The sequence below is a fragment of the Ictidomys tridecemlineatus genome, chromosome 4, assembly GCF_052094955.1.
Source record: "Ictidomys tridecemlineatus isolate mIctTri1 chromosome 4, mIctTri1.hap1, whole genome shotgun sequence".
Classification (NCBI taxonomy): domain Eukaryota; kingdom Metazoa; phylum Chordata; class Mammalia; order Rodentia; family Sciuridae; genus Ictidomys; species Ictidomys tridecemlineatus.
The window spans coordinates 208,634,556-208,647,557 of NC_135480.1; the positions used below are offsets into that span (position 1 = coordinate 208,634,556).

A 13,002-nucleotide genomic window follows, 5' to 3' on the forward strand; every position below is an offset into this window, starting at 1 on the left:
GGGATGGATAAAGGGGGGCCGAGAGGCTCTGCCCCAGCTTGAGAGTCAGGCAGGAGGGACCCCAATAAACAGAGAACCCAGCAGTGGGCAAAGGACTGCCCATGGCAACCCGGCTCAGACTAACTCACCCCAGCCGGCAGCCGGGGACAGTATCCCTGGGCTGGAAAGCCTCCTAGACTGGAGCAGGTAACATGGCCTCCTAGAGACTTGGAGAACAGTCAACCCAGGGCCACAGCAGCTCCAGCTCCCTCTGCAGCTGCATTCCTGACAAGTGCTCAGCCCACCCAGAAACGTCCCCATGTCTGACACTGCCCCCTCACGCCTGCCTGCCCAGCTGCTAGAGAATCTCCGCAGCATCTGGGGCCTTGTCTCCTTTGGGTTGACCACCCTGAAGTCGGCACGCTGGGCTGAGACCCAGGAGCCTGCCGGGCACCCCCAGGACTCCACTGGGGGCATTTCCAGACCCAAAGGCTCCTTGCTTCCTGCAAAACCTAAGAGTCCACAGCCCAGCAGGCAGGCTGCTCATGGAAGTGGGTGTGTGCCGCTGAGCACCTGCTGCAGACACCAGGAGCTGCATGCCTGCTCATGCACATGCACGTGCACACAGACACACATGCACACAGACGCACTCAGATGCACACGTGCACACAGATGCACACGATCTCCTTGTTTCTTCCTTGTGGTTGACCTGGGAACCCCAGGTAATGGGGCAATCCAGGCCCTGCTCAAGGTCACGTCCACAGGGCCCAAGGGCTGGGGCTGGGCTCTCTGGGCACGGTGACTTAGCCTAATGGTGGGGAATGGTGGGGACACAGGGTGAGAATCAGTGAGGAGGCCAAAGACCTGAACACACAGGGCAGCCCCCTGCTCCTAACAGCTACTCACAGGTCCCCACAGGGGTGTCTGGGCAGCAGTGCACACGGCTGCCCTGTGAGAAACCATGGCTCACCACATCCTCAGAGGGTCCTCGTCCCTCCGGGGCGGGAGTTTGTAGATGTGGTGGGTTTCAGGACCTGAGGTATCTTGGGAGCTGATGGCTCAAGCGCGTGACTTATGCTGACTTCCTGCTGAATGAGTACACTGGCACCCTCAGCTGGCACAGACGAAATCCCAGCCGAGAGGCTGCGTCACTCCCCACCCACTGGAGCAGCTAACTGAAGACAGAGTCACTGGGCTTGCTTGCAAGGACACAGAACCAAAATGCATATGTCGTCAGTCACAATGCAGAATGGCCTGGCCACCCTGCGGGGGAAAAAGACAAGACGTCCTGTGACTTGGCAGTACCATCCTACACTGAGCTACAGGGGCAGCTGCACATCTCCAAAGGACGCGCACAGGCAGCAAAACCAGAAGAACAGAGGTGAGCAGAGGAATAGGCCCGGAGGGTGGTCCCAGGAGCATCCCCAGAGGTGCAAGGGAGTCCCCACGACCACACATGGCCCACAAGCTGCCACAGAAGAGCCACCAGAACCAGCAGGACCACCAGCACATTCTGCAAAATCAACAAAGATCAGCCGTTCTATAGACTGAGAATGACCACCGTCCACCCAGCAATCCTTCTTCTGCACATGTGGACGCTTGAAGACAAAGGCCAGGTCTCAACTGCGTCTGCACACGCACCCTGGTGCTCCGGGCAGCAGCAGTCCCAAGAGCCACCATCACAAACAGAGGAGGGATGACCCACACGTCACACACACCACAGCTCTCAGCCTCAGCAGGAGGAGTTCCGACCCCTCCACAACACAGACGAAGCCTGGAGATGTACATGGAGTCACAAAGGACAGACCCCAAAAAGCCATCTTGAAAGAAGCAGGGTGACTCCCAGGTGATTGTCACAGACATTGCAACCAGCCATGCAGTGCCAGTCTAGAAGACTGCTCTGTGCTGTTCCATTCTACAAATCCCAAAGGCAGGCGAGCGGAGGTCAGGGCCAGGAACCCAATCCAGCAGTAAAAACACATCGATGGACACGGAGGCCTGGTGGTGGCCCGGGACAGATCCAACTGGGCCACTCAGATGCTGATGGACTGGGGCCATATCCTACACCTGCGGTGAGGGCCTTGGCAGAGGTAAAGTCCCCGGGCCTTTGTGCTGGCAGCCATGGTGCAAGTGGACACACCTGCAGGCTGAGAACAGAAGCAGAGCTGTCCCCAGCACAGGGCCACTTCAGGAGGCAGCCAGTAGTTCAGGTGACCCCTGAACTACTCCAACTGATATAGGCCAGTGAGGTCCATCCCACAGGCAGGGCGGGGAGCCGGCACTCCTGTCCCTGCCACAGGGCCGTGGTGTGGGACACGGTCTAACCTGGAACATGGAGGGAGGGAGAGCCCCAGGGACGCACCTTGGGGGTCCCGGGGGGTGGACTTCGGGCAGTCCTTAACTGCCACGACTTGCCAGGTGTTCCCACCCCGGCCCCAGCACCCACGGTCTCCACCTGGCAGTGGAAGGTGAAAGGGGGTGCCCGGCAGGTGGCCCAGGACAGTAGTTCAGGGGTCATGTCACCTCCCAGAAGTCTCTGCCTCTTCCAAGGCACACCAAGCACCCCTAGTTGCCCAAGCACCTTGGGTTCCTGGGATGAGGGCAAACGTGCCAATTTCCACAGCCCTGGGTGCTGGCCTTAAGGCTCAGGCCAGGGCCTCACGAATTGCTGGCTTTGGTATGCAGTTGCTGCAGGCCAGCCATGCTCTGGCACCTTGGCAGTACCAAGGTGCTGGCTTCTGTCGTCCTGGGTGAGTGATGGCCACTGAGCTTTGAGATGATGCCAAGGAGAGCTCATCACTGTGCAGGCAGGGCCACCAGCACCTCCTCTCAGGCGCGTGCGTGCCAAGTCACAGCCCAGAGAGCACTAGCACAGAGTGACCAGCTGAGCCCAGGGACACTTGGGGCAGCCACATCACTGCCCATCTGCAGGGACCATGCTTCCCATGGTGAGGGGAGCTGAGCCAGGGGCTGTGTAGCAGGGCATAGTCTGGGGCAGCACAGATGGACCATGGGTGGGGATATGGGCCCCCAACTTGCCACCTTTGAAAGAGGATCAACCTTTCATTGACCACTGACCCTGGGGTACCTGCAGCACCTAGTTTAACACCTGGGGCAACAGAAAGGGCCAACCAGCCAATTCCAACTCCAAGAAGTGACACTGTGGCCGTGACTGTCCCCAGGCCCTGCTGTCACTGACCACAGGCTGCGTGGTCCCAGGCCTCTCCCTGCGGCTGTTCCACACTCCCCTCTTCCTTCCCCCTCAGTGCTGGGACTGGACCCGTGTGTGCTCAGCACTGCACTGCAACACCCCGCAGGATCCTGTAAGAACACCCGCTGTTGGACTGGGGGCCCACCCTTGATGCAGGAGGGTCTCATGATCCTCAACTAATGACACCTGCAAAGACCCTGTTTCCAAATAAAGTCATAATCTGAGGTTCCAGGAAGATGTGGATTCTGGGGGCCACTGCAGCAGGGAAAGGGAACACCCTGTGAGCCCACCAGTGTGGCAGGAAGGGCCAGTCCTGGGTGTGGACTCTGCCTGCAGGAACCTGGCCACTCTGGGGTGGGGGACTCCCAGCCCAGGGACCTCAGCACTCTTCCTGCACCCAACAGGCAGGGCCTCAGCCAAGGCCTGGCACCAGCCATTTGCACAGAATCCTGGGCCACCAGTGTCCAGGAACTCAACCCTGTAGCAGGTGGGGAAGGTGACAAAGAGGAAGCTGTACCCCCACCACAACCTCGAGAGCAGGAGGGACAGAGACCCCTGAGCAGCCACCTCCAACAGAAGGTAATCAAGACCCAAGGACCACCACACATGCCACGGGCCCCTGAGATGCTCTTCCAGAGACCCCAGCCCCTGTCCTGCTGGTGGACACGAGCATGGCAGAGCCTGCCCACAGACCCTCCCCACCTCCAGCCCTGAATGCACGTCTGCCAAGACCCTCAGAGAGGCAGGGTCCATTCCGCCTGGAGCCTCCTGGAATGGAGTCTGTCCCTCACCTTCTGGGGAAGTCAGGGGCCAGGCCAGTGTCCTGCCTGTCCAAGCCCTAGGGCACCCGTCAGGTCTGTCCACAAGCCTGAGTCCTCCCTCACCGGGCTACAGGTGAGGCCGGCCTCAGGTGGGCCTCTTAGGCCTGGCTCTGGCACCTCAGCTTGGCCAGAGCCAAAGCTTCCTATGGCCACCAGTGGGGGATCTGACTGAAAAGCCCAGAGGTGCACAGGGTGCCCGGAGGCCTCGTCCTGGAACTCTGAGGATCTGCATGTTTCTGGGATGCAGCAGCCGGGACCCCCGACCACCACTGGACCTCTGTGCCAGGCTCTTATCATGATCCTTAGGCCAAGAGGGGACAAGAGGGCCAGGAGGATGCTGGTCCACAGGTGAGAGCCACACCTCTGGTGTCCACCTGGACCCAGCCCCTGCCAAAGGACCCCAGCGGGCACACAGATGGGCTCCTGGACAGCCCTGCCCTGCTCCGGGCTGAGGGGCTCGTCCTCCTACACCCAGGGTCTGTGACGACCTGGCTCCACGCAGCCAGCCAGCGCCTCCCTCCCACACCAGCAGCTCCAGGCCTCGTCAGAGTGACTCAGAGAATGAATGGAACCTTCCGCCGGCTGTGGGGGCGAGGAACCCGGGAGGCTGAGCCTACACTCAGAACCCCATCTTCTGGGAGACCTGAGGCTGCTCTGGCCCCAGCATTCATTTGTGGGGGTGGGGTCACAGGACCTGGGCCTGGAGTCCAGATGGAGACAGAAGGGCAAGCCTGCAGTCCCCTGGGGGGAGGGAGGACAAGACCTGGGGCTTGCTTCCCCTGCTGGCAGGAACCGAGTCCCTCCACAGATGTGGGGGGCAGGTGGCCTTGGCCCAGGGTCCCCAACAACCTCATCGTGGCAAGGGCAGCCGTGGCAATGGCGAGAAGTTAGCCAGCCCCTCCCTGGGGCACCCTGGGCTGAGAGAGGGACACGAGGGTCATCCTGAAAGGACCCCACACAGTCCAAACACCCGGCCCACAGCCCTGAGGAACGCTGAAGAGGACGGCAGCCCTCAGACCACCCTCCCTGGGAGCGGGACCCAGAGCTGCAGCACCCCCACCTGGGTCACTCAGGGACGTCAGCGTGGGGGGCCGCTGCCTGTGCTCTGAATGGAGGTGGCGCATCTGCCTGATGAATCCGATTCATCACACAAAAGCCACAGGGTTTGTTCTCCTCCAGGAAAATCGCTTTCCCTTTTTAATATCCAGCCTCCGGGCGCACAGCCCTGCCAGGCTCGCTCAGATTAGGGCACAGCTGCAACCCAGCCCAAAGTAAGGCACCGGCACGTGAGGGACACACAGGCTGCCCAGGCTCCGGGCCTGGCCGTCCTGCCCCTCCGGCAGTGGCTAGCAGGCAAGGAAATCAGGGAGGATGCCGTCCACCTCCTCCCGCAGTTCCAGGCCCCAGCTGCCCAGGTCAGAGCCCCACAGCTCCAGGGGACCATCCTGGAGCTCCGGGGAGCCAAGCTCAGGGTCGCCCAGGAAGGCTGGCTCTGCCCGCTGTGCTGGGCTGCTCCGGGCTGGGGCCCAGGGTGGGACAGTGCTTCCTCTTCCCTCCAGGGACCCTAGGAGCAAAAGGCACATCAGCAGAGGAGGAGGGTGCCCTGGACACTGGGGCAGGCGGGCAGGGGCAGGGCATACAGTGGGGCTCCCTCCACCACTCTCTATTCCTCTGGGAGGGTAAGCCCTGCCTCCCCGTGGTTCCCAGTCCTCCAGTGCAGAGACCCTGCTCCCAGCCAGATCGTGAGGGTATCCCAGCTCTAGGACCTAAAGGGGAAGACCAACACCCAACACGTGACCATCCAGACACCTCCAGGGGCCTCTGTGACGATGTGGGGTTGAGAGAAGGCCCAGGACCCCACACAGCCCACTCCACAGGTCAGATGTCCACACACGTCTCAGGCTCACAGGCATGCTCCTCACACACACGCCCACGTACTCTTGCTCACAGCGGTCACATGCAAGCTCACAGGCACGTGCATGCTCACTCGCATGTATGTTCACACTCAAGTGTGCTCATTCTTACACCTCATCACATGTGCATGCACACAGACGCTCACACACATGCTTTACCTCTGACTCTCCCTGCCTGTCGCCCTGACAACCACCAGCCAGAGGGAGGTGGAGACCCAGACACACTCTGGAAACTGCACTATGCACAGCCAGCTGGGCCCCGGCACGACCACCCTAGCTCCGTGGAAAGGGCTGAGGCCCCAGTGCCGGGGCTGGCGAGGGTGAAGGCAGCCTGGACCTCGGCCCCCACTCACCCAGCCACCAGTCAGGACTGGCCGTCAGCAGGAAGGACGTCCCATCCTCCACACTGGATCCTGACACAGACCTGAAAGTGAAAAAACCCCAAGAGACCACCGATGGACCTAGGCCCAAGAAGCCACTTCATATCCAAAGGGGCTCCAGCCCCCACGGGAGCTCGTGCAGAAACCACCCACTGCTGCACCAAGGGGTGCAGGCGGAGCCCAAGCCCAGGCCTGTACCCAGCACCCCTGCTGGTTCCTCTCCAGCGCAGCCTTGCTCCCTCCCACGCCCAGCTGGTGTGCGCTCCCAAAACACAAACTCATTTGCCGTCAGCCAAAACAAGAGACAATTAGGAGACAAAAGTGTTTTCAGAAACAACATTAGAAAGCCACGCAGCCAGGCAGCTGGTCCCGGCCTGACCGCCTGAGCCCCCCTCGCAGACCTGCTGGGCACCAGAGTGGAAGCTTCCAGGTGAAGGGAAAGGCCCAGGGTGCGGCTGGAGGGCGGCCTGCGGTAGCTGGCCCAGTAAGCACGCTCACGCACACACTCCCCACACACGCACATGCACGCCCATGGGCACCCACCTGGCATCTGCCACAGGTGTCAGGGCTGCCTCCTCAGCCAGCCCACCTGGGGATGTGGGGACTCTGGCTGGGGGCCCCGCCTGGCCCAGACCATCAGGAGCCTCCTGGCTCACCTTGGGGGAGCTCGGCCACTGTGAGTAGGGCGGCCAGCATGGGGGCCGGGGCACCAGGCTGAAGGGCTCTGAGGAGGGGGACACAGTCAGCAGGTCACCTGTCTGCTGCCCCCATGCCCTCTTGATCTGACCAAGTCCAGCCCCACAACAAGGACTCATGGAAGAGGCCCCAGAAGTGGGCTACAGACAGGTGACCAGGCAGAGGGCTGCCCAGAAGCAGGGGCCTAACACCTGGGGAGCAGGAAGCCTCGGGTCTGGGATCCCTTCCACTGAGCCCCTGTGGCCTGCCACAGGACCGCTGCAGCTGGCCATGCCAGCTCTGCCCACAGCAAGCCCCACCCACGGCAGCAGTACATCTGTAGGGTCACGAGGTATCACCCGGCGGCAGAACCATTTCCAGAAGTGGCAAACACATCTGAGAGGGGACGAACAGTCAGGAGCACCAGTGCCATCAGGGTCAGGGTCATCACAGGTGCCCCTCAGGGTGACCCCAAAGCCACCTGAGAGAGCTTGGCTATAGTAGCCTCAAGGAAGGAAGGTGGCACAGGGGAAGGTGGCTGGAAGGCTGCAGGCCCGAGGTGGGTCCCCACAAGAGCACCCCTGCAGCAGAGGCAGAGAGTGGGCACAGCGGTGGCCCATCTAGCCACAAGACCACCATAGACAGCCAGGGGACGCCCCGAACAGCCAACGGTGGCTGCTAGAACTAGACATGGAATAGGTCAGCTGGGTGCCCAAGATGGGCCGAGGGCCTTGGTGCACCCCCAAGGCCCCTGGAGGAAGACAGGAGGAAGTGGGGCGTGTCCTTGGGGAGTGGAGGTGGTTAGGGCCAGGGCAGGGAGTACAGGGCTACCTGAAAAGAAAACCATCAGCACGGGTCCCCCGCACACAGACAGTGTGGAAACTGGACCTGCCCCCAGGAAAAGCGCTCCCCACTCTTAGGGCTGGAGGTCTCCTGACTTGCCCTGGACGTGGTCACTTACCTGGGAGGGAGGGTGGCCCGTCCAGCACCTCACTCTTGTCCACAGCCAGGGGGTCCTGCTGCCTGGACAGTGTACAGAGGGGGGTGGGGAATACTGAGCCAAGTACTGAGCACCCCTCCCCCACACCAGTCCAGTCCCCCACATCTGTTAAACATGACACCTTTGGAAACACTAGATCCTAACCAAGTGACAGTGACGCCACTGGTATGAGTCGGGGCCTAAGCAAGTTTCTAGTTCTCGAGATCACAGGTGACTCTGCTGTCCCTGGACATCCCCTAACCCTAAGGATGGGCCCCAGTGGACACTAACGGAGTCACAGTGGATGCTGCCGTCCCAGGGTCAGGCCCACCGGCTGGAATCTGGCTCGCCAAGGTCAACTGCAGAACTTCCTCGCTCCACCTGTGCCAAGCCTCCCTGGAGGAAGCAGGAACCTGGAATTCAAACACACACACACATACACACACACACACACACACACACATACACACATGGGCCAGGCGTGGTGATGTCCTGCTGGCAGGCTGAGGCAGGATGATCACAGGCTCAAAGCCAGCCTGGGCACCTCAGTGAGACTCTATCACAATTTTTTTTTTTTTTAGTTGTAGCTGGACACAAGTCCAACTTTTATTTTTAAGTGATGCTGAGGATCAAACCCAGGGCCTCACACATGCTAGGTGAGCGCTCTACAACTCAGCCCCAGCCCTCAGTTTTGATTTTAATTAAAAAACCAACGAAGATAGCGCTCAAGATGTGGTCAGTGTTGGAGCACTTGCCTGCATGCACAATCCCTGCGTTTGATCCCCAATACCTCAAAGAGTTAATTCAACAAACACACCAATCACAAGGTCAGCTGGGAGGCTGTCAGGGCTCTGGTCAGAGCAGCTGTCCCACAGGTGACCAGCAAGCCAGAGCCTCACATACAGCTCACCCTGCACTCAGGACAAGGCTGCAGGCACAGGGTGACACCCAGGCCTCACCCTATCCCCATCTGGCCCCCCGTCCCCACACATGTGGACACCCCCCTCACTGTAGGGGCTACGGAGACTTGGTGAAGCCCTCACGGCTCACAGACCCATGCCTTCTCTCAGGCAAAGCTGCAGGGAAAGGGTCTATGTGGTGCTCCGCCAGGGCAGCATGAGGACACCCTGATTCTCCCCAGTATTGGCATCAAGCATGGGGCAACTGCTCACTCAACAGGACTGGGGAAGCAGGTCCCCTTCCAGGGGAAGAATAGCAACAGGAACAGTTTGAACAAAGTGCCCTGCAGAAGCCACAGCCAGCCCAGGCTGTGGAGGGAGGCATGAAGCTGGAGAGGACACTGCCCCTGAGCAACGCTGGGCCATCCTCGCCAGACCAAGTCCATATACCCACAACTTACAGCATGCTGCTCCCCACCAGGAACCAGGGTGTGGGTGAGCTGAAGAAACTGCACAGCCATCTCCAGGACGGAGGCCATGTCCTCCCGCCGGCCATCAAACTGGGGCAGCAGGGCCCGCAGGCGCTCACAGCTCACAGAGATCCGCCTCCTGTGCCCAGAAAAATAAAAAAAGTCCACAAACCCATCCAGCCTCCACCAGAAGGGGCAGCAGCTGCTGGCACCAAAAGGATCTCTCCCCGGGAACCAGCAGAGGCCAAGGCCACTAATTAACTCTCCAGCTGTCTGAGGGGAGGGTTTCCAGGGGTCAGCCTCGCCATCCCAGAAGGACCAGGGTGTGGACAGCGGTGACACAGTGTACAGGTCTAAAGGATCACAAACGTACAACCTCCAGATGCCTGGGCTTCAGGCCACAGGGTGCTGCTGGACCCCCCCACGTGGATTTACCTTGGTCAGTTGGCCCTGGCTGCCTGAGGCCAGGAGGCAGTCACAGCCCCCATCCCTTAAAACCAGGCGGGGCGAGGAGGGCTCCTCCACAAATTAGCCACTCACCTGCGCTCCCTCTCACTGAGCACGTTCCTAGGGAGACTGGAGCTGAGGCCCTCGGTCACTGCAGGCTCCTTGACCCGGGCAGGTACCTGGGTTGGGTCCTGGAAGCTGACCAGGGTCCCAGACAAGGAAGAGCCGCTAGAGAGAAGAAGCCAGGACCCCCCCCCCCCAGGTTGTGAGCCCCAAAAAAGACCATCAGGGAGCTCCGAGTAGTAACAGGTGTCTATAGGGGGTGGCTGGGGAAAAGTGGAGCACAAGCCAGGGTCACAGCGAGAACACATGGCAGGCCCTGGTCGGCAAGGGACCCTCCCCCGCCTTCCCCAGGAGCAGGGTGGGGCCTCTGCCACGGGTGCTCCAGGTAGGGTAAACATGGTAGTCCCTTGGCAGAGGCCTCGGGACCTGACACCCTCACACTCCTCTCGCAATTCTTTACCTGCAACCCCCAAAGCCAGGGACTCTGGGGACCCCAGCCCGGAGCTCAGGGCCGCCGCGAGACGCCATGGGAACCAGGTGTGGCGCGGGAGAAACAAACGGGACCGGGCAGCGACCGCACGCTCAGCCCGCGGCCCCGCCCCCTCCCGGACGCCCGCCCTGCCCACGTGCTCCGCACGCCGCGGACACCTGGCCCCGGCCCCCGCGGCCCCGCCCCGCCCTGCGCGCCCCGCCCCCGGCCCGCTCGGCCACCTACGGGAAAGTTCCCCCAGGCAGAGGTTGCCGGGAAGTGGCGGGCGGCTCCACCCTCCCCAGGCCCCCGCGGGACGCCCAGGGAAAGGCCAGCGCTCGCCTTGCGGAGGGTCCGCTCGGTTGCCGCTCGGGCTGGGTCCCTGCCGTCCTTGGATGCCCCGGGTTTCGGGGCGCTCCCTGTCTTCGGGGAACTCAGCCTAGCTGGGAGCTGAGGCTGGTCTGCGAACAGTGTCGCAGGACGAGCCGAGTCCCTCTCTTCCCGAGGCGCGCCATCCCCTGCACCTTTTTCTCTGCACTACCACCCCCCAACCCCGCCGAGCACCAAAGCCTAGGGGCGCCTGCCAGCCCTCCCCAGGTCACGCCACAGCCCACGTGTTCGGCCCAGCTCGCGGACACTTAGCGTGCGTCCCCTGCCCCGCCAGGTGCCCTCCGACTGCCTGGTCTGCTCCACCCGACCCCAGTCGACAGCAGGCCTCTGGGTGTGCGGTGGAAGCTGCAGATCCTCACCAGCGCTCCGCTGGCCTCTGCTTGCGTCGCTGCTGATCCCGAGGAGCCGCCTGGCTTGCTCCAGGGAAGTTCTATGGTGAATGGCGGGAGGAAGCGGGAAAGGGAGCCTTCCTCTTTCCAGCGGAGGCCCCTTGCGGTTAGGGGCCCGGGAAGCACTGCATTTTTGTTAGATTTTCCTGGACTTGCTGGGAGCAGTTCCTGAAGGAAGTCACTGGGCCAGGGGACACAGCACCTCTCCAGGTGAACTGAAGTGGGGTGTCCCCTGGGATGCTGGGCCTGAGACTGGCCAGAGCTCCTGCCCTGCCTCCAGTGGGGCTGAGATTGGGGTTCCAGGTGGAGCTTTGGGTGCTGGGACCTGTGTCGGACAGAGACAGAGAAAGCGTTCCTTGGGTGTGGAGGGTAAGGCCCACAGTCAGGGGCCCTCTTCATCCTTGCCCCAGGCATTGGGGTGATGACATGGTCAGGCCACCTAGGAAAGGAGGGGCAGAAGCCAAAAGGGCCACATCTTGGGACTGAGGGAGGGTGTCAGGCAGGGGACTGATGGGTGGAACATGAGGAGGGGGCCTGAGGCTGGATCAGTTCCTGTTTCCACCCAAGGCTCGGGGCCAGGCCAGCCCTCAGGATTGAGGGGACAGCCCCAGGATTCACCAGGCAGCTTGTGTTTCTTAAGAGGGTGTGAAACGGAGCCAGAAATGCTTGGATGTATTCACTTCTGCCAGCACGTGTGGGGCCCTGGCATTCCCGTGGGAGGAGAGGAGTTGGCAGCTCCTGGCCTTGGAGGATATGCAGTGCCCCAAGGAAAGTGCCCGGATACACCCAGCAGAGCAGACCACCAGGTGCTGCGTCCCAGTGGGTGGGGACGTGCCAACCTGCCTGCCCTTTGGAGGAAGGGGCTGAAGGCAGGGTCTTGGACCTTGGCACAGTACCTTCCTGCTCCTGGCTGGGAAGTGGGATGCAGGCTGGCCTTCTGGGGCCTGGCTTCTCCATGGCACATTGGGGCCAAGTTTTGGTTTCCCCAAAGCCCTTAGAAATGTCACCATTCCTGTCAGGGTCTCCCATGGCTGACTCCCTGAGTAATCATCTCTGATTGGCCAGAGCAGCACCTCCCTGCAGGGCTCTTGTTGAATAGTGATAGGCAAGATGCCCCCTGAGTGACCATCTCTGAGTTCCCCAAGCTGCTGGGACTTTCAAGAGGGACATTCAGCCACTGGTCGGTGAGGGTCCTGCTGGGAACAGTGCCCAGCCAGGGGAGCAGTATCCACCTCTCAGGACCAAGATGGGAAAGCCCACATGATGCAGGAATGCTGGTGACCTGGGGAGGGACATGGGCTGCACCCATGGGGACTGCAGAACATCCCAGACTTCTGCTGAGTGCCCCAGCCCTTGCCCACAGAGTTCCTGAGCTCAGCCTGCTGTGTCCTGCAGGCAGAGAAGGGACCTCAATAGAGATGGCGGTTGGGGACCATCTCATGGTGCACCCTCCCAATTGTTCCTGGCCCAGCTCTGCCTTGGGGATCCCCTCATACTGACCATGGCCCCCAGTGGGTATCCCCAGCCTGGGGAAAAACTGGGGAATTGATGTTGGCTCAGCCCTATACCCCTGATTCCCCAGCCCCCCTTTGTTCTCTCTCCATCTCTGTGTCTCTTTCTATCTTAATCTCTCTTCCACCCGCTTCCTCTTATTGCAGCTGCCCTGCTTTAGAGAAGGTTCTGGATGGCACTGGACAACAAAGAGTCAAAGAACTCAAAGTTCCCCAACCTGAGCCAGGCTGTCTGGGTGTCCTGTATGTTCCCCCCCCAACACACACAAACACACTATCTGTGTGAAAGGTGTTCTGTATGTGCCCACGTGGCTGAAAGAGCAGGACAAGGGACAGATGGGCAGTCACTGCTACCTAGGGTCTAGATGGCCCCCAGTCCCAGCCCAGTGGGTTCCTAGCAGTGGAC

At 61.1% G+C, this 13,002-nt stretch overlaps 1 protein-coding gene across 2 annotated transcripts; it reads right to left on the reverse strand.

The window, feature by feature from the left end:
• Positions 1-5,175: 5,175 nt before the first annotated feature.
• Positions 5,176-10,438, reverse strand: Sohlh1 (spermatogenesis and oogenesis specific basic helix-loop-helix 1). 2 transcript variants are annotated; one of them, XM_078048659.1, is made up of 8 exons: positions 10,298-10,438; positions 9,868-9,972; positions 9,319-9,466; positions 8,250-8,371; positions 7,941-8,002; positions 6,848-7,028; positions 6,278-6,348; positions 5,176-5,575 (listed from the first exon to the last, which is right to left on the reverse strand). In XM_078048659.1, exons 1-8 carry the CDS (start codon positions 10,363-10,365, stop codon positions 5,358-5,360), a joined length of 975 nt encoding a protein of 324 aa, XP_077904785.1. In that variant the 5' UTR covers positions 10,366-10,438; the 3' UTR covers positions 5,176-5,357. The 2 variants fall into 2 exon arrangements, with proteins under 2 accessions (XP_077904785.1, XP_040139775.2); XM_040283841.2 differs by having other exon boundaries at positions 9,868-10,002.
• Between the last annotated feature and the right edge of the window lie 2,564 nt (positions 10,439-13,002).

Excerpts from the sequence above, each read along its gene's own strand:
- Sohlh1 (XM_040283841.2), bottom strand. The coding sequence starts at position 10,365 with ATGGCGTCTCGCGGCGGCCCTGAGCTCCGGGCTGGGGTCCCCAGAGTC. Across the intron at positions 8,372-9,318 it reads CTGGTGGGGAGCAGCATGCT|GTTCCTGCTTCCTCCAGGGA; the intron begins GTAAGTTGTGGG and ends TTTGAATTCCAG. Across the intron at positions 6,349-6,847 it reads ACACCTGTGGCAGATGCCAG|GTCTGTGTCAGGATCCAGTG; the intron begins GTGGGTGCCCAT and ends TTTCACTTTCAG.